General features: G+C 48.1%; 6 protein-coding genes across 6 annotated transcripts; 2 read left to right on the top strand and 4 right to left on the bottom strand.

Annotated features, from left to right (window-relative positions):
* Positions 1-114: 114 nt before the first annotated feature.
* Positions 115-2,288, top strand: JR316_0000623 (uncharacterized protein; the record flags this gene model as incomplete). Its single annotated transcript, XM_047886437.1, has 5 exons — positions 115-211; positions 286-363; positions 417-1,464; positions 1,523-2,078; positions 2,130-2,288. The coding sequence occupies 5 exons, from the start codon at positions 115-117 to the stop codon at positions 2,286-2,288; spliced, it is 1,938 nt and encodes a 645-aa protein (XP_047754183.1).
* Positions 2,289-2,776: 488 nt separating this feature from the next.
* JR316_0000624 (Bifunctional purine biosynthetic protein ADE1) lies at positions 2,777-5,593 on the bottom strand (the record flags this gene model as incomplete). The annotated part of the gene is made up of 10 exons (XM_047886438.1): positions 2,777-3,378; positions 3,433-3,636; positions 3,693-3,952; positions 4,005-4,185; positions 4,241-4,379; positions 4,432-4,583; positions 4,638-4,883; positions 4,943-5,230; positions 5,279-5,345; positions 5,393-5,593. 10 exons carry the CDS (start codon positions 5,591-5,593, stop codon positions 2,777-2,779), a joined length of 2,340 nt encoding a protein of 779 aa, XP_047754184.1.
* A 550-nt stretch (positions 5,594-6,143) lies between these two features.
* Positions 6,144-10,896, top strand: JR316_0000625 (uncharacterized protein; the record flags this gene model as incomplete). The annotated part of the gene is made up of 3 exons (XM_047886439.1): positions 6,144-6,191; positions 6,237-7,004; positions 7,060-10,896. The coding sequence occupies 3 exons, from the start codon at positions 6,144-6,146 to the stop codon at positions 10,894-10,896; spliced, it is 4,653 nt and encodes a 1,550-aa protein (XP_047754185.1).
* Positions 10,897-11,176: 280 nt separating this feature from the next.
* On the bottom strand, positions 11,177-14,685 carry JR316_0000626 (uncharacterized protein; the record flags this gene model as incomplete). The annotated part of the gene is made up of 7 exons (XM_047886440.1): positions 11,177-11,452; positions 11,504-11,695; positions 11,747-11,904; positions 11,969-12,058; positions 12,112-12,658; positions 12,927-13,534; positions 13,587-14,685. The coding sequence occupies 7 exons, from the start codon at positions 14,683-14,685 to the stop codon at positions 11,177-11,179; spliced, it is 2,970 nt and encodes a 989-aa protein (XP_047754186.1).
* Positions 14,686-15,414: 729 nt separating this feature from the next.
* On the bottom strand, positions 15,415-16,099 carry JR316_0000627 (uncharacterized protein; the record flags this gene model as incomplete). The annotated part of the gene is made up of 2 exons (XM_047886441.1): positions 15,415-15,876; positions 15,929-16,099. The coding sequence occupies 2 exons, from the start codon at positions 16,097-16,099 to the stop codon at positions 15,415-15,417; spliced, it is 633 nt and encodes a 210-aa protein (XP_047754187.1).
* A 419-nt stretch (positions 16,100-16,518) lies between these two features.
* On the bottom strand, positions 16,519-17,606 carry JR316_0000628 (Mediator of RNA polymerase II transcription subunit 7; the record flags this gene model as incomplete). The annotated part of the gene is made up of 7 exons (XM_047886442.1): positions 16,519-16,569; positions 16,623-16,661; positions 16,721-16,796; positions 16,852-16,925; positions 16,979-17,166; positions 17,220-17,289; positions 17,346-17,606. 7 exons carry the CDS (start codon positions 17,604-17,606, stop codon positions 16,519-16,521), a joined length of 759 nt encoding a protein of 252 aa, XP_047754188.1.
* Positions 17,607-17,625: the final 19 nt, after the last annotated feature.

Genomic DNA, 17,625 nt, shown 5'->3' on the forward strand with positions numbered 1-17,625 from the left:
TGATTTTTTTTTTCGCTGACTATTCCGAACGCTCCGGGAAGCGTGAATCACTCATTCTTGTCCTCTCCCACTTCCAACTCCTCCTTCTCCCGACCACCGCTGCCCCGTAGCCAAATGGTTTCCCCTCTCTGGAAGGCTGCTTCAGATGGTGACCTCCAAAAAGTCCTCGAATATCTCAGCGAGCCCTCTGCCGTTGATATAGAGCTCAAGGGTGCGCTCCGTCCTCCATGATCGCTTCTCTTTTGCCAATCCATTCACCTTGTCTTTTTTTCTTTTCGACCACAGATCATACAGGCGCTACGCCTCTCATCGAGGCCGTGAGGAACGGGCACATCGAAGTCGTTCGCGTTCTGCTCGAGAAAGGTTCGTTTTACGTGACACGTACGTGTTGTCCTGCTTAATGTCTCTCTCTTCAGGCGCAGACCCTTCCAACTCGTCCAGCCAAGGGCGTCCAGAGAATCACACCTCCGACCCTGCTATTTTAGAGCTCCTTCACGCCGCTCAGAATAAGCCAGCTCCGAACGGGATCCCTTCTCCTCAGCCTGCCTATCCTGCTGACGGCCAGGAAGACCCTGAAAAGCGCTTTTACGCGCCCCCGCCTGCAGATACATACATGTATTATCCTACCATTAATCCCTCGTTGTCCACCGTCAACGAATCTGGCGTTTTCTATCCCTCACATCCGCCAGCGGATTCTGCGAACGGCATGGGAAACCTCCCGCCCCCCGATGTCGCCAGGTTGATACCCTGTAGGTATTTCCCTGCCTGTCGGTATGGTGCGCAATGTATGTTTGCGCACCCTCAAACGCCTTACTTCCAGCCAGGTCCGATGCCTCCAGTCCAATACCCTCCTTTTGACCCAATGGGTCATCAATACATGCCCCAGTATTACCCATCACCCCCTCCCTTCCAGCAGTCACCTGCCGGTCATCCTATGTCCCCAATGTCCCCACCTCCGGGACCGCCCATGATGCATGCGCGTACTCCGTCCGAAGTCATCTCTCCCTCGATGGGCCACTTCAGCCCAAGTGGTCCCCCTCCTCCACCTATCCCCTATGGCCCTATGTCGCCCCCAGTGTATTCTCATCCCGGTCAAGTTCCTATTTCTATGCCTCCGATTTCTCCCCTACCCGCTTTGCATCCTCATGGCCCTCCCCCTCCCCCTCCTCACTCTGTTCCACAGCCTCCTTCTAACTTATATAATTCGAATTCTTCTGTACCACCTTTCTCTTTGCATCAAGATGCACCGGCTCCTTACCCTGTACCGGTTCCGCCGACTAACGCTAATTATCCTGATGCCCCAAATGGCGTCCGACCAGACAATGCTCCAGTAGAAAATTATAATGCTCATTCCAACCACCGTGAAGGTGCTAATAATCACAGACGTGGTTCCGCCCGCCGACCATCTTTCAGTTCTCGGAAACCACCTTGCCTATTCTACCCTGCTGGAAGGTGCAAAAACGGGTAAGTTTGTTTGGCCAAGGCGATGATTACAGTGACTGATAGCATGTCCTAACCTCAGTGATGATTGCCGATTCCCTCATGTACTCAATGAAAGTGGAGCCGCGCCAGTCCATTCTGGATTCCCCGCTGCAAGAGGGGGCGCGCCCCGGCCTCGTCCTCAGGCAAATGGGGTTAATGGTGTGGCACATGTGGAAGCCAGGCTTAATAACATGTCCATCCAAGACCAAGAAACTCCTAGACAGAAGAATGGGGCAGAAGGGTCGAGTCGATCGCATTCCAGTGATGCTGGAAACCGGCCCAAGTTCCACCAAGGCTCTAAGCATCCTAACACAGGTGCTAATAACAAGAAGGCAGCGGCAGTTAGACAACAACAACAACAACAGCAGCAGCAGCAGCAGCGACAACAACGCGTTCCCAATGCCGATGAATTCCCTGTCCTAGGCGGCTCTACAACTCCTACTCGCGTTCCAGGAGTAAATGGTATTGTAAACGGACACAGCGGCCCTACCGCTGCTCAAGTTTTGCAAGCCCCTCCACCTACTCGTAAGGATGGCAGCAAGGAGTCCAGCACCCGCGGCGCAACTCCTGATCCTGTTCGAGTCAATGCCTCGAAAGTAAGTTACTTGAGCACACAAGCCAATTCCCAAATTGATTCCCCGATTTAGGATAGCAAGCAAGAGTCTAGTACTCCTTTGGAAAACTCAACGATTGCTCAAGATCAACCTACCACCAGCAATGTCGCTAAAGCTCCTGTTATGACTTTTGCCGCTGCCGCCACCTCTGGTGCCAACGAGGTCTCCAAAGAGGTCTCTGTCTCCGCGTAAACCGCCTAAAAATGTTATGCTCGTCGAGCTTGTTACTCCGATATGACACGTTGATGGACTGTACACTGCTTTCTATCTCTACCCTTTGGCTTAACATTTGATTTATATCTATTCGTCCGCCACGCTTTCCTATTTTCTTCCTCTGTGCCTCTCACTTTTATCTCTCTGTGCCTCTCTCTCTCTCTCTCTCTCTCTCTCTATCTCTCTCTGGTTGTAACTTTGCATCTGCGTCTTTTCGCTCTCTTTCTTCATCTTATATTTTTTGTTTGTCATCATACAGCATAAAACTTTACCAACTTCATCGTATTTTCTCTGTAGACACATCTCTCTTGGGCTCTGTCACTCTTTACATCATCGCTTTCTACATTGACTCTGCTTCCATCCATACATCAAAAACCATAAATGTCTATTCCTACATCATCGTTGTTATCTTTTTATTACATAGCAATGTCACGCTATGCCCCCGTATTGTATTTGCCCTATGCTAATCATGCAGCCCATGTCAATACATTCCTCATCTCCACTCCCGGTTTAGTTGTAACTTCTCCAATTTTGTATACCGCAGAAGGCCCCGTTTTAAGAGCATCCATGACCTCATCGACGTTAGTGGGATCAACAATAAGAACCATACCAATGCCGTTATTGAATGTTCTGGCCATTTCGAGAGGGTCGACGTTGCCTGTCTTCATCAAGAAACGGAATACAGGAGGATATTGCCATGTTGATGCGTCAATAAAGCAACCTAAATTTTTCGGCAGCACTCGAGGGATATTTTCGATGAAGCCTCCCCCAGTGATATGTGACATGCCCTTCAGGAGGCCGCGCTTTGCGACAGGAAGGATTTGGGAAATGTAAATCTGCGTGGGGGTGAGAAGTGCTCTGCCCAACTCTGTGCTTGGGTCCCATGGACAAGGTGACGAGTATGTCAGACCTGACATGGCCACAATTTTTCTAATCAGCGAAAAGCCGTTTGAATGCACACCAGATGAGGCAACGCCAAGCACGATGTCGCCTGCTTTAATGTCTGGACGAGGAAGAATCAGGTTTCTCTCCACGGCTCCCACGGCAAATCCGGCAAGATCATAGTCGCCTAGAAGTGGAGAAGGTCAAATTTGATAATACCAAGTCAACATTCTCTCTGCACCTTCTTGGTACATGCCAGGCATTTCAGCTGTCTCTCCTCCAATGAGGGCACATCCAGCCTGTTTGCATCCTTCGGCGATACCTGTTACTACTTGTGTTGCGATTGGGACGTCCAGCTTACTACAACCGTAGTAATCCAGGAAGTACAGTGGCTCGGCACCTTGCACGAGGAGGTCGTTGACCGACATGGCTACCAAGTCTATGCCTAAGCGTCATTGATAAGTATGAATCGTATCTTACAGACGGCGAAAGGCATATTACCAACGAGATCATGAACCCCGACATCCACTGCTAATCTTAACTTTGTGCCAACGCCATCTGTGCCGCTCACTAGAACGGGATCCACAAACCCTGTTGCTTTAAGATCAAACACTCCACCGAAGCCACCGATTTCAACATCAGCGCCAGGTCTCGACGTGGCACGTACGAGGGGTTTAATGGCGTCAACAAGAGCATTACCAGCATCTACTGAAACCCCAGCCTGAGCGTAAGTCAGACCGGTTGACTTTGAAGTCAATGCCCTGTGCTAGTGTCAATATAGCTGATAACACGAATAGTCAAATTGCTCTTTACCGATGGCCAATATCGCGTCGGTAGGTCTTGCCGTCGAAAGACACACCATCAACGCCTTTGTAAGCAGCTTCTAAAGCTTCTTGCAGGGTTGGTGCGAAGGCAGTGATGGCAAGAACACGTCCACCAGAGGTAATGATATCTTCACCAGATTTTTTAGTTCCAGCGTGGAAGATAACAACGTCTGTAAAAGCATGAGTTGTGGGCATTGACTACTCGATGCTCAGATGTGCACGAACTGGGTGGGATGCTCGATATAGTGATTGTCTTTCCTTTTTCGTAATTCTCCGGGTATCCTTTTGAAGCGAGGATGACAGTAACTGCCGCACCCTCTCTGAACTTAATTGGAACAGAGTCAAGTCGGTGTTCGGCACATGCCTTCATTCCGACATAAGTATTGATCTGGCATTAGATATTAAAAGTGACATACGAGTAACAGAGCCGCCAGATCAACGCCGTCATCCAGAAGAAGCATAAGAGCCTCCGTTTCGGGATCTCCGAACCGTACATTGTATTCAAGTACTTTGGGTCCAGACTCTGTGAGCATAAACCCAGTAAATAGCATGCCCATGAATGGGAAGCCTAAAACATAGGTAAATCAAGGATTATATGTATATTCATTTTCCGAACGCATACCTTCTCTCCTCATTCCGTCGATAGTTGGGCGCAATGTCTCCGTCATAATCCTCTGCAACACATCAGGTGTCGCAACTGGAGCTGGAGCATAAGCGCCCATGCCACCTGTATTAAGTCCAGTGTCTCCTTCTCCTATACGTTTATGATCTTGAGCTGCCGGCAGTGCGACGACGGAATAACCATCGGAAAGCGCCAAAACTGATATCTCCGGCCCTGTTAAAAGTTCCTCCACAACGACTTCGTTTCCTATAGCACTATAAGACACGGAGAAATTTTTTGAATAAACAAACATATTGTAACCGTACCGGCATCCCCGAAAACGTTGTCAACCATGATCTCCTTGAGTCCAGCGATTGCCTCCTCCGTACTATCGGGAATCAGTACACCTTTACCTCCAGCAAGTCCGCTGGCCTTCAAAACAACTTTATGTCCGCATGTCTTGACATACTCGATGGCTGCATCGATCTCCGAAGACTGGAAAGTTTTGAATATGGCCGTTGGGATATTATGACGGGCCATGAAATCTTTTGAAAAGGATTTTGAGCCTTCCATTCTCGCAGCCAGTTGGCTGGGGCCGAACACAGGGATGCCAACTTGAAATTTTTTAGTGAAGGTCAGAGATAATAATTAGTATGAAAGACCTTTGCGAAAGTAGCCTTCTACTCCATCTACCAAGGGCTGTTCAGGACCAGGTACCACTAAATTGATCTAAGAAGCGTAAGAGCTCATTTTCAAAGTGATACAACAAGATTGACCTTGTTTTCTAGAGCAAACTGGACAAGGCTTGGGAAATCGTTAGGCGATATGTTTTCTACATTTGAGGTTTTCGGCTCCTGGGCTGTTCCAGGATTACCGGGACAGACATATATGTGGTCGAGTATCGGCGACTTTGCAAGTTTCCAAGCCAGAGCATGTTCTCTTCCTCCGCCACCAATGACCAGAACTCTGACAGACATTGATAAGATGAAAAAGTTGAGCACGTAACTGATCGGACGATCGCTTTATTGAGCGATGCTCATATGCTCCGAAGAGAGATAAACAACAGTAAATACCATCGCGCACTCAGTCCTCGACTTTGGACGGACTCGGACTCGGAGGTGTGTGGGCGTTGTAAATTAAACACGATGACGGGAACGGCAATTATGCGAAGCACAGGTCAGAAACACGAGTCTAACACGCGTTTACGCTATTTCATGATGAGATCCCATATGTCGTGTTCATTTGATTGTGCGGGGTAGAGCATGTTCAGGGTGTGGCTATATCAATAAAGGAAGGATCTGCATCGACCTGCGCCAGAGTCCGTCATCGTTGGCCGTAGCACCGAGGACATCCAATCCAAGTTCGCAGCCACGGTGGACTCGGGTCTTGAATTCATGTCAGTGATGCCTGCAGGACGGCACGTGCCACAAGAACAGTCCGAGTTCGAATTACCGACTTGGGGGACACAGGCTCCTTTTTCTCCGTTCTCATTTCATTTATACACGCACATCACTAGTGGCCAGGGGGATGGCCCTCTATCGCAGTCCCGCTGTGTCTACAGTGCCCTATGTCGATGTAAGTCATCGCCATTTGAAACGATCAACTACTCATTGCGCGTAGTCCCCAGGTTCCGAATACCCCGCAGGCGCCGCGCCAGACGACCAACAAGCATTCTATGAGGACATGGAACGGAGAGAAATATTGGAGCGTAAACTGTCCAAACGCAAATCGAATTCGGGCGGTTCAATATGGTCGCGCAAATCGCTGAAGCGTTGGACAATCACCCCACCTCCTGTTCCGCCAGGCTCCTCAGACCTTCCTCGAGCAGCTTCAAGTTCAAATTTGCAGATTAGAAATGACAACGATGAAGCGATGATTGGTGGGCAACAAAAGGAAAGACCTAGACTGAATTCTTCGAGCTCTGTCATTGCAGACAGCAGAGAGATCCCGCCATTAGTGGATACGAGTGCATGGGCAGCTGTCCCTTTGCCCGCCTTCAAGGTTCATTATCCTCTCCACAATCCTTTTGGTCCGCGCAGATATAGAAATCATCATCTCATCCCTCCCTCTCAAAAGCGACCCTCTATGCGTCCGCCGACCTTCTTCTCGCCATCATTTCCTCCAATGCACACAAATTCCGCTCCCGAAAACTTGGACGATGACAGGCCTGAATCCAGCAATACCAATGCTAACTCACCTTTGCCTACTCCAACTTCTTCACAGACACGTGTCGCTGAGGGCACAAAACCGAGGTCGCGTAAAACATCCCAAACAGCCCCGGACAATGTTGACCTCCTCGATGTGACGGACCCTTGGGGAACCAATTGGCACCATCAGTCACCTTATGATATCGGTCAAACTACAGCAGCTGTCTCTGATTCTTATGATGTATGATAATTTTTTGTTGTTACGACTGATGTATCGAGGCTCATTTCCGTCATAGATCCCAAATCGAACACGGCGGGCCAGTATGACCGCCATGCATACTCGTAACAAATCAGTCGCACCTTCCCCACTTTCTCAATCCACATCCGCTGTACACTTACAACCATCTCAGCCAGAAATTCAAATACCGCGAAAATTAAGCAAGCGTCGTACTCCCACTGTCGATAATGTATTCCATCCCCAACCCCCAGAAATTGACAGAAAGACGACTTCTGCTCCTGTAACTCCCATCGAGCGCCGGTATGTAGCACCATCGCAAAGCGACAATCCTGCAGAATCGCTACCAAAGCGAATGTCTGTTGTACCTGCACCAGTGTATTCTACTCTCCATCAAACCCCCAAAAAAGAAAAACGGGGAAGTGTATTGAATCGTTTGGCAAAGAAGTTTAGTTTGTTGAGGAAGCCTTCGGAAGACAATTCTCCTTCGACCGATTGGTGGCACCATATTGATAACCATGAAATCAAAGGGTATACCAATGCATTTGACGCTCCTGGGGATCAAGGCCGCAAGTCTCCTCAGAAATCCGCCCGCGAGTCTGTGAAAAGAGTACCACCCCCTTCTGTGGATAATTTGGTAGACCCTCCAGCCGCACCAGCAGAATCTGTCCAAAATATTGATCGCTTGTCTGTCGGTTCTATCGAAGCGCCATACTCAATGGGAAGGCTTACTATTACCAATCCTGATCTCATGCCGGATAATGAGAAACGTTCCTCCTTGGCCAATGAACCTCCTCCTCCTCCACCTGAGAAGCCAAAGGATAATGTGCAACTTTCGCACCCAGCTTCAGATAGTATGATATCACAGGGTCAAACTGCAAACACTGCTACTATGCATGATGTACCGCTGCGTTTTGACAAACCTTTGCCACCTCCACAGTTGGCTACGCCTGAGATGTCACAGCTTCGATTATCTGATGTGCGAACTGCACAGGCTTTGGAACAACTACTCCCATCATTGTCTCGAACAAACTCGCCAGTTAGTAGGCCAGCTGAACTTGTATCCCAGCCTAACGAGTCCTCTGCGATAGTAGAAAATAACCATCCTAGTACAGGTGACAAACCTGCTGTTCTTACTGTTGATCAAAGCCAGATTGCTTCTCCAGCTCCCATTGCCGATAAGGAATTACAAGAAACTCCAAAAAAATTGGCCTCTCAGCCTACTGACAAAGACAAGCCCACGCTTATTAGAGAGTCAAGTGTTATTACGGAAACTACACCAGATCGGAATAAGACACGGTCGCCATCAGTAACCCCTCAGAGCAAAAAGGAAACGCCTAAGAAGACCTCATCTCAATCACAACCTGCTCGCAATGCTGAAGGTAAAACAAGTCGGAACCTTGCTACGGAGGGCTCTTGGCAGGACCCCTCTGCAGAGGCGTCCACTTCGACTCAGCGTCCAAAACTGAGCCAGGCCGAACCTCGCGTAGAGTCTGGTCCTGTGGCTGCTGTGCCCTTCCCGACAACCCAACGCCAGACAGTGAAATCTTTGGTGCGAGAGTATGAGGGTTCGCCGCTGTCGACATCGTCAATGCTCGCAAATCCACCTACGCCATACGACCATCGAGCTTCAATAGCTTTATCCGACTCAGCTCCCCCAACCTTGCCTCCAAAAAGCATATACGAAGGAAAAACCCAGCACAACCGTTCTCCTACGAATGCATCGCCTAGTCGACAAACGGAAACGTTCAAATTGGTGCGAAGCTCTTCGGGTAATGTTTACGCGTCGAATCAAACTATCACTGCTGCCGGACAGCAGTGGGAGGTCGTTGAATCGGTTGAAGTCAAAGCAAAGAAAGAAAAATCGTCGACTAAACCTAAAGAACAAGAGCGCAAATCCAAAGACCATGAATCCAGAGGGAAAGAGCGCGATCACCGACCACGAGAGCACGAGCGTCACTCGAAGGATTATGAGTACAGGGCCAGGGATAAACGGAGATCACGCGAATATGACCGTTGGTCGAGAGACCATGACAGGGCTAGAGATGACTACAAGTATCGGGATGATTATAGATCAAGGGAAGACCAGAGAACTAGGGAGGAACATTTGGTGCGAGAAGAGCGTAGACTGAGGGAAGAAAGAGCAAGAGAACGGGAAGAACGTCGAATCAGGGAAATCAGGGAAGAATACAGATTGAGAGAGGAGCAAAAGATGCGAGATGAACGTCGGGCAAAAGAAGAGCAGAGAATTCGGGAGGAAAGGAGGGCGCGAGAAAAGGAGGAACAGAGAGTAAGGGAATGGGAAGAACAGAAGGCGCGAGAACGAGAGGAACAGAAGGCACGGGAACGGGAACGGGAAGAGCAGAGGGCGCGAGAACGAGAGGAGAGGAAAGCACGAGAACGGGAAGAGAGGAAAATACGGGAATGGGAGGAACAGAGGGCGCGTGAACGAGAAGAAAAGAGGTTGCGAGATTGGGAGGAGCAGAGGGCTAGAGAAGAGCGGAAGGCACGAGAGCGAGAGGAACAGAAAGCACGAGAACGAGAGGAACAGAAAGCGAGAGAACGAGAGGAACAGAAAGCGAGAGAACGAGAGGAACAGAAAGCGAGAGAACGAGAGGAACAGAAAGCGAGAGAACGAGAGGAACAGAAAGCGAGAGAACGAGAGGAACAAAAGGCACGAGAACGAGAGGAACAGAAAGCAAGGGAACGAGAGGAGCAAAAGGCCAGAGAGCAAGCAGAACAAGAGGCTCGGGAGAGGGAAGCTCACAGGTTGCGAGAACTGGAAGAGCAAAAGGCGCGCAAACTAGAGGAAATGAGGATAAAGGACGAGGAACGCATCAGAGATGAACGACGACGCAAGGATTACGAGCGCAGGTCCAGAGATGAACAAAGATTGGATGATCACAACCGTACTGCCAAAGAGTACAAACCTCAATCCAAGGATCATGATCTCGTCAGTCGTCGAGAACCAGTCAAGGAGGCCAGTCACTACCAATCTTCTTATCAATGGCCCTCACAGCAACCTCCATCATACCCTGCAGAGTCATCCAACAAGAGGTCGAATGGCATGGTCGCCTCTCACCATCATGGGGAGCGGTCGCGACACGATGATTTCTCTCACAGACCCAATGATCACCACGGGCGCAACGTCGACAAGCGGCCTGTCAGCGATACCTCTTCTTCTTCTGACTACTATGGTACCGTACTAGTCAAATCAGACCCCGTTGATATCCCTTCTCAATTTTCTAACCCCCCACAACTGCGTTTGGAACGAAATCCATCTCTCACTGCTAGACCTACCTCCCAACTTCCATCTGCCGCCGAAATGAATGCCGTACGAGCCAAGGAGTCCTGGGAAATGGAACGTCTTTGGAAAGCGCGGAGTATGTACGGTTTTGAGCCAAATGCTCAGATAACGGACTTCATTCCTGGCTCTAGCTCGAGCAGCTCAAGCAGAAGCGACGACATTCACACACAAAGCGCCGTATATGGCTCTAGTCATACAGCTTATGTCGTTCAGACGCCTTTCCAAGGAAATCTAGGGACTCAGATATATCACTCAATGCCTACCGGTCCACCTCCTGTTATTTATTCTTCACCATCATCTATACCCAGTATCCCGGACAATCTTTCTTCTTACGAACCTTATGATCATGTTTATCGATCTTTCACCGCCGCGGCGACGCCCTCTGACTATCGATCACCACCAACTTTACCTCGGCCAACATCGGACTATCGACACTCTACCACGGTATCTAGGCCACCATTGAACAATCCTCTCCCCGAACCACCACGAGAATCACAAATCGAGCTGAGCGGTTTGAAGAACGCCAAAGACAATGATAAGCACTCGAGTGACTATTGGACGAAGTATAATGGAATCACGACCACACATTAGCATCCACGCATTGTTTAAATTCTTTCATGGGAATTCCCATTCACTGTTGTTTTAATGTTCCCCGACATGTATACCTACCTTTACCTATATATAGCTTAACACTATTCTGTACAGCATGGACTTGACACTTTATTTTATACCTAAACACCATTTTTTTTGATTTCTGGGGCATTTTATCATAGAACTACTTGGTGATATGTATTGTACATGAAAAACAAGTTGGAAATAAGGAAAATACTACAAGGAAAGGAAGAAACCTCACATCCTCTCCGATTATCATTCACTTCACTTCCAACGGTATACCCACGTCTGGATAGTCGTTCCATACTCTGTCCACGTCCAGGAAGCGACGCAACCTCGCCACTTGCGATGAAAGATACATCAGCACAAGCTGCATTTTGACCTCTTCCATCCTCTCCGCCCGCAATTGCATAATCTCTTCACAACACTTCAGCGCCTGCGCCCGAGTAGTGACGAACATATTTCCTGCGAAACCCAATTCTTTCAGATTGTCGACGAGTTCACTGAATTCTGAACACCATCCAAGGACACCAAGCTGCAATTTTACTGAGCACGATGAAACCCCCAAAAAAACAAGTAGTCATACCTGTCCGTATTGTTTATAGCGTTGGTAAAGAACATTGGGAGCAGCTGATAACGCAAAAATAAATCCTTCATTCTGGTCGATTACATGAGGCGAAGGTTGGTACGGCTCTGTCGGATGGTGTTGTTGATGGTGATGCTGTTGCTGTTGTTGGTGATGCTGTTGAGGCTGACGCTGTTCTGGTTGCGGAAGTGTCTATATGGAGGGTGTGTAAGTGACAGAAGAACATTTTGCGAAGAGACTTACAGAAGGTCTTTGAGGAGCATCCTGAAACCATTGTACATGAGAGTAATCCATCTCCTCACCAAAATCTACTACATCTCTATTCTTTTTCGGAAGAAGCGACGCCATGACAGATACACTGAGATAGACGGCAGGACGGTATGGTATCGGGGGTTTACGATCTATGCCTCCAAGAAGTCATAAAAGATGGAAGCCGAAGGAAAGTTTTTATCCCTGTTTTAGTACGCTTTGAAGAAAGTACGCTGGCTGGGTTGACCTCCGAGACGGGTGTAGTAAAGGATGGGGTATTGCGAATGATCTGTAAAGCCCCTGGGCCTAAAAATGTTGGTTAGATTTATTTATGTAAACCGGTCGCATAACAGACATACGAGCTTCAGGTGATAACGAAGATATTGAAGCGGGGTTATAGGACGGTGGAAGAGGAAACGATGAAGCTATGTGAGCTATTTCTGTGAATGTGGGTGAGCCTTCGGAAGAAGTCAGTGTGTGGGAGGTGTATGCTGATATACGAGGATGTGGCAGAGAATCTGGAATCACTAGAGGAGCAAGCAAGCCAGGAGTCAAAGCCGCCTTGGTAGGCTCGCTTGGACTTTGATTAGCGTATCGATCTCGAGCAAGAGTAGTCTGAGCGGGTTGACTGGGTCCGGCGTCCGGAGTGAAAGAGATATCGAGAATGGATGCAAGGGAAAAGCTGGGGTCAAAATCCTCTACTGTAATAATATGGAAGTCTTCGGTACTAGACTCTTCTTTGATCGTGCTCTCTGTGGATATGACCCGTTTTCTGTGGAAAACTCGACGGCCGAGATCTGTGGTAGACGCTTTCCAGGTCAAGTTGCGCAAAGAGCCCCGAAGGCTATGTGCAAGCTTGGACTGAGACGAGTTGCTGCGAAGAGACGTCGGGAAAAGTGCAAGTTCCTGAACAGAACTTGTGAGGAGCGAGCAAAGACCAAGTCGAGGTTTTAGTCAAACAAGCGCGAGGCAAAGTCGTGTCCCCGCGGTCTGCCTTGAGGAACAATATGGAACGATCCACACAGCCTTAATTAGTACTTTCCTCGATAGGCAACTTCATTCAATCTCAATAGAATAGGAACATCAAATAATTCGATTTCAGTACAAGAAAAAGTTTTGATAGTAATGGTTGCCAAACAGAAGCTGGCAATTTGTCAGTACACTACAAGTCAACAAGATTAGGTTGGGGAGCAGCCTCCGCCTGTCCATTTGCAACCCGTCTGTTTTGTATATAGCGGACAGCAGGAAGAATAGCTCCACCATACGTGAGCAAAGCACCGGCCTGTATCCTGCGGCCAATCATGCTCAGTGGACGTCCAAAAAGAGCAAAACCATAGACCGAAAACCAGAATAAGAGAAGAATAGAGTCGCCAAAACGCGCAAAGGGCGTTGCCTGGTTGTTGAAAGGGTATTGTATCCCAACAGTTCGGATAAAGGACCCTTGTCCAACTTGAGAAACATCGCTGTACCCTCTACCAGCAACACCGCTTACACCACCTTCACCTCCATCGCACCACAGCACCATGCTATCCAATTCTTCCGCTCTCTGCTTTGCTTGCATCCACATGGCATACCCGACAGTTCGATCCCAGGTTCTAGCTGGAGCAAGGATGAGAGCAGGTCTTGAATCCAACTCTGCAAAAGGATGCGGCTGCGCAAAATCAAGACATATTGATGATGTTATAGGGATCGTCCTATTTCTGATAGCCTTCGGGTTTGGAACCCTGAAGTCAAAGATAGAAGGAGGCAATTTTGAATGCCTCAAGCGAAATGATTCCGCAACTATCTCATGACCAGTGAGAAATCGGACAAGATAGCAACAAAAACAACGTACAGGGAACGAGATTTCGTTTATAGTATATATGATGGGGTTCGGGTGAATATTGCGAAATGACAGCCAACCCTGTTTGGGTTATTGGTGTCCTGTCGGTTGGATCATCCGGGTCGCTGATAGTTTCTTCGAAAGAAACACCAACGTACGATCCACTTATCTTCTCCCGAATGGTGCTAAATGCATTTTCTCTTTCTTCTATAGAATTGAAGGTAACCGCTCCTTCTGGCCAGAGGATAAGTTTGGCTTGCGACTGGATGTGGCTGCTTTCGGCGATGTAATCATCGAGGGTCAATACATGGTGGTGGTAGCGATCGTACGGTGGCAACACACATCCAACGGTTAGAGGCGTTGAAATGTCCAATGTTGAACCTGAAGCAGGTAATGGAAGACCATTGAAGACGTATGATGGAACTGCGAGGGAAAATAGACTGAGTGCAAGGATCCCGGTAGCAGGAATGTTGTCATGTGTGTGATCTTGTTGAATGGGTCCAAACTCGAATGGGTCCAAAGGGCCTATGTACCAACTGCCAATTATCTGGGCGATTACGACCGCCCAAGCTGCAATTATCCAGTCCCTGCCAGCTGGACCAATAAACGGGATAAGCCATCCATAGGCGTCGTTGGTTTGTGCAGCACTCCATGTTGCAAGGTGACCAACAGGGTTGAGGTGAGAAATTGTGCACCATGTAGTTGCCCAAAGAGCCGGGAATATTGTGACACGAGACCACGGAGAAAGGGAAGGACGTCCTTGATATTTCGTGCCAAAAAAAAGAGTTGTAAGGGTAATGGCCGATAGGGTGCCTGAAGAGAAGAACAAGGCGGCCAATGAGCCACCAGGGGTGGACAAGGCTTGGATAGAGGCATGTAACCTTGAAAAGACGCTTCCAATGGAAAGTGCGAACCACGTAAGGATCACGTTGCGTGTTCGAAGTTTGTCTGCTCGAAATAAAAATGGTGAGTACACCAATAGAATCGAGTTGATTCCAATGAGGGGAAGAATCGTTGAGTCCGGACGGACGGCCAACGCTGACACTATGAGTGAAAGGGAGATGAAAGCTGTATTGCGATGGTCATGGAATACTACTTGGCGGAGGTTCATTGCGAAACGTATGGCACTACGCCTTGGTTGCAGAACTCAAAAGATCAGCTCCTCAGTCAGCTAGGAAAGTTGACTGTTGACTGGTCTTGAAAGTGCTCGTCAAGGATTAGCGCTCGTCGAGCTGCGGCTTTTAACCTTGTGTGTGTTTGTCTCTGCTTATTGAGTTCGCACGCATCTGCCTTGCTTGAACGCGCTTCTTTTTCGCATGCCATAGCCGAGATAGTACATGATACATGGACTATATCTAGACTGAGTCTAGGTCTTCCTCAGATAAGAAAGAAGCGTTGAGGTGGAATACATAATGCGGAATTGCGACTTGCCTGTCGTACCCAACGTTGAAAAGACATTGTTTTGACATTCTTCCTCCTAAAACTTTATATCGAAATGGTGAGTGGTATACACTCATGAAATTAGCCACTCTGACACGAAACCAGCCAGAGTGTATCCCAAAGGCCGAAGGCTGCGGAACGGAGAGTTGCGAGTGTATGAATCCACCAAAAAAGTGAGGGATTTCAAGGTAACGTCAGTGTCTGCCATTTCTGTGCGGTTACCCTCTCATGGTTCCCATCAGTCCTTTACTGCAGTTGAAAGTAGGCAGGATTACGCTCGTGGAATAAAGTCAAATGCAGCGAGAGGCATTAGTCTGTACAATTTAACAACAATCAGTCATGAAGAGCAAATAAAACAGCTTGTTGAAGGTGCAAATATTGCGTAACATGGAGAAACTACTTATGTTGTGTCGGTAAATGGATCAATGCTGTCGTCCATCAAAGAGCCTCCAATTAGCCCGTCGGGACCATCTAGTTGTGAGAGGTCATGCGAGCCCTCTAACTGTAAACCATCTGGACCGAGATTAGATATATCTAATTCGAGACCCTCAACACCAGTCTGGTTCCCATTTTCGTCTTCGTCGTCCATGGGTATTTCCAGTGGCTTCAGTGTGGAATCTAGGCCATCGGTAGGATCTTGAGGTTCATCGTCTACGCCAGATTGCATCATCAACTGAGGTTTAGGTGAAGGGACTTTGGAGGGGGGGTCGTCTTGGTTTGTCTCCATATCCACATCTTTGGCAGGAACTGCATCAACTCTGGGCTCTTCTTGCTCGAGATCTTCATCTCCTTCATTAACTTCAGGTTCATCAGGTAGGGGTGCTAAAGGCTCGTCTACTTCACCCTCGTCGTCGCTAAATTGCTACTGAAATATTGAATCGGGGAAAATATGCGCCAGAATGAAACATACTCACTTGAGCCTTTTCTGTCTTCACCCACTTGAACACCTTAAGGGAAGAGGAGCCAGCTGCCATTCCACTAGGGGTTATCCAGACCTTCTCCCAACAAGGTACTGGTTGCATAAGTTGTCGCCGTGCTGCCTCTGTTGTCGCCGCGCTGACCCCAATCCTTCGTCGAGTAGCCATGCTGAGGCTGTGAATATAAATCTGAAATCGAGAGTATTGGTGAAGAATTAGTATAGGAATATGAAATGATTTGTTGTCAGGTAGAACAGCAGCTGGGGGAACACTGGCGCTTTTGAATGGTTTCAGTGGGCGTAAGTATGCAAACAACACAGTTGGCACTAGGCAATGACGCGACTTGCCCTTGAAGTCACGGTCGCGCTTATTTACTCACGCTCCAATTTTGCCATGGTACATTCAAATCTAAGTCTTGACTACTTACTGATCTACTTGTATATACGAATTGGTGCAGAGCTGTCGCAGAAATAACAAGCATTCACGCGTAAGGTATCAAATCAACAATACAAGTTTGTGCATCGGGCATAAAATAATATTATACAAATTCCTGTGGAAAGAGGAAGGAAAGGATAGGTATGAAGTCATTAAACTTGTTCCGCCCAATTCAATACGTCAACTTGGGTGATTTGAGGAGACTGAAAAAAGTATTATGACAAGACAATAATGCAATAGTAGCACAAAGACTTACAGGTTGGTTATTTGAAGTCTTCGCCTCTGGTTGGGAAGGCTTTGCGAAAAGCATTCTCGGTCAGTGATGCTAAATCATTTTTTCATACATGAACTCACAGTGTTTTCGTCGGCCAACATTCTTTGCACAGTGGAGCGCAGTTGGTTTAATTTTGTGCTCAGGGTGTCGCATTTCCTGCAGGTCAGATTGAATAAACTGTACGTTCATTTAAAGTGCACCCAAAACATACTCATGAATCTTTCTAGTTTCCTCCCTTCTGAGGTCCAGTTGACGTTTCATCATCATCTCAAGATTGCCGCGAGCCTGGATTCTAGCATTAATCCCTGAGCAATTGGTGTAAGGTGTCACTACAGCACCTGGACAGGTCGTAGGTCGTTGGCAGCAGCCATCAGGTTTTGACTTAGCACGTTTATCCATTCGACGTGTCGTTGCCAATCCGGAGGCACCTCTGGCGATAGGGGAGGGGGGGACAAAAGGGCACCCATCAAAGATGAATATGTAACCAACAATGACCTCAGTATAGAACGTAGAGCAGGACGACGGTCTAATTTTGAGTACGATGTCAAGCTGTACGACGGATTGAACTGTGTTGCGAACCTATGGTAGGGTCAGCAGGGTAGAGCTGGTTTCCTCCTAGTTCTCCCAACGAAGGAATCTTTTCCTTCACCTAGACTTGGAGTGAGACGTCGTCCTCGTCCTCGGCATTATCACATATTGGCGCACAAACCACCTATCACCGAAGACATCATAGTATGCATCCGGCTCTTCAAGTATCCAGTCTACACGGGGTTTCTCGAGTTGTATAAGAGGCCAGTCGGGCACGTCAGTCTGGTCTTTCAGAATCTCGTGTTGATTGGCATCCTGGTCTTCAGGAGCCCTTTCCTTGAGTAAGGCAAGAAGGTTAAGATTGTGTGTCGTGTACTTTGTATAATGAGAAGGAGGTGAAGGAAAGGGATTTCTGAGCTCAGCGTTGTCTTCGTCCATGTGAGAGAGAACTGGGCCG

Source organism: Psilocybe cubensis, chromosome 1 (assembly GCF_017499595.1).
Source record: "Psilocybe cubensis strain MGC-MH-2018 chromosome 1, whole genome shotgun sequence".
In the NCBI taxonomy this organism is placed as follows: Eukaryota; Fungi; Basidiomycota; class Agaricomycetes; order Agaricales; family Agrocybaceae; genus Psilocybe; species Psilocybe cubensis.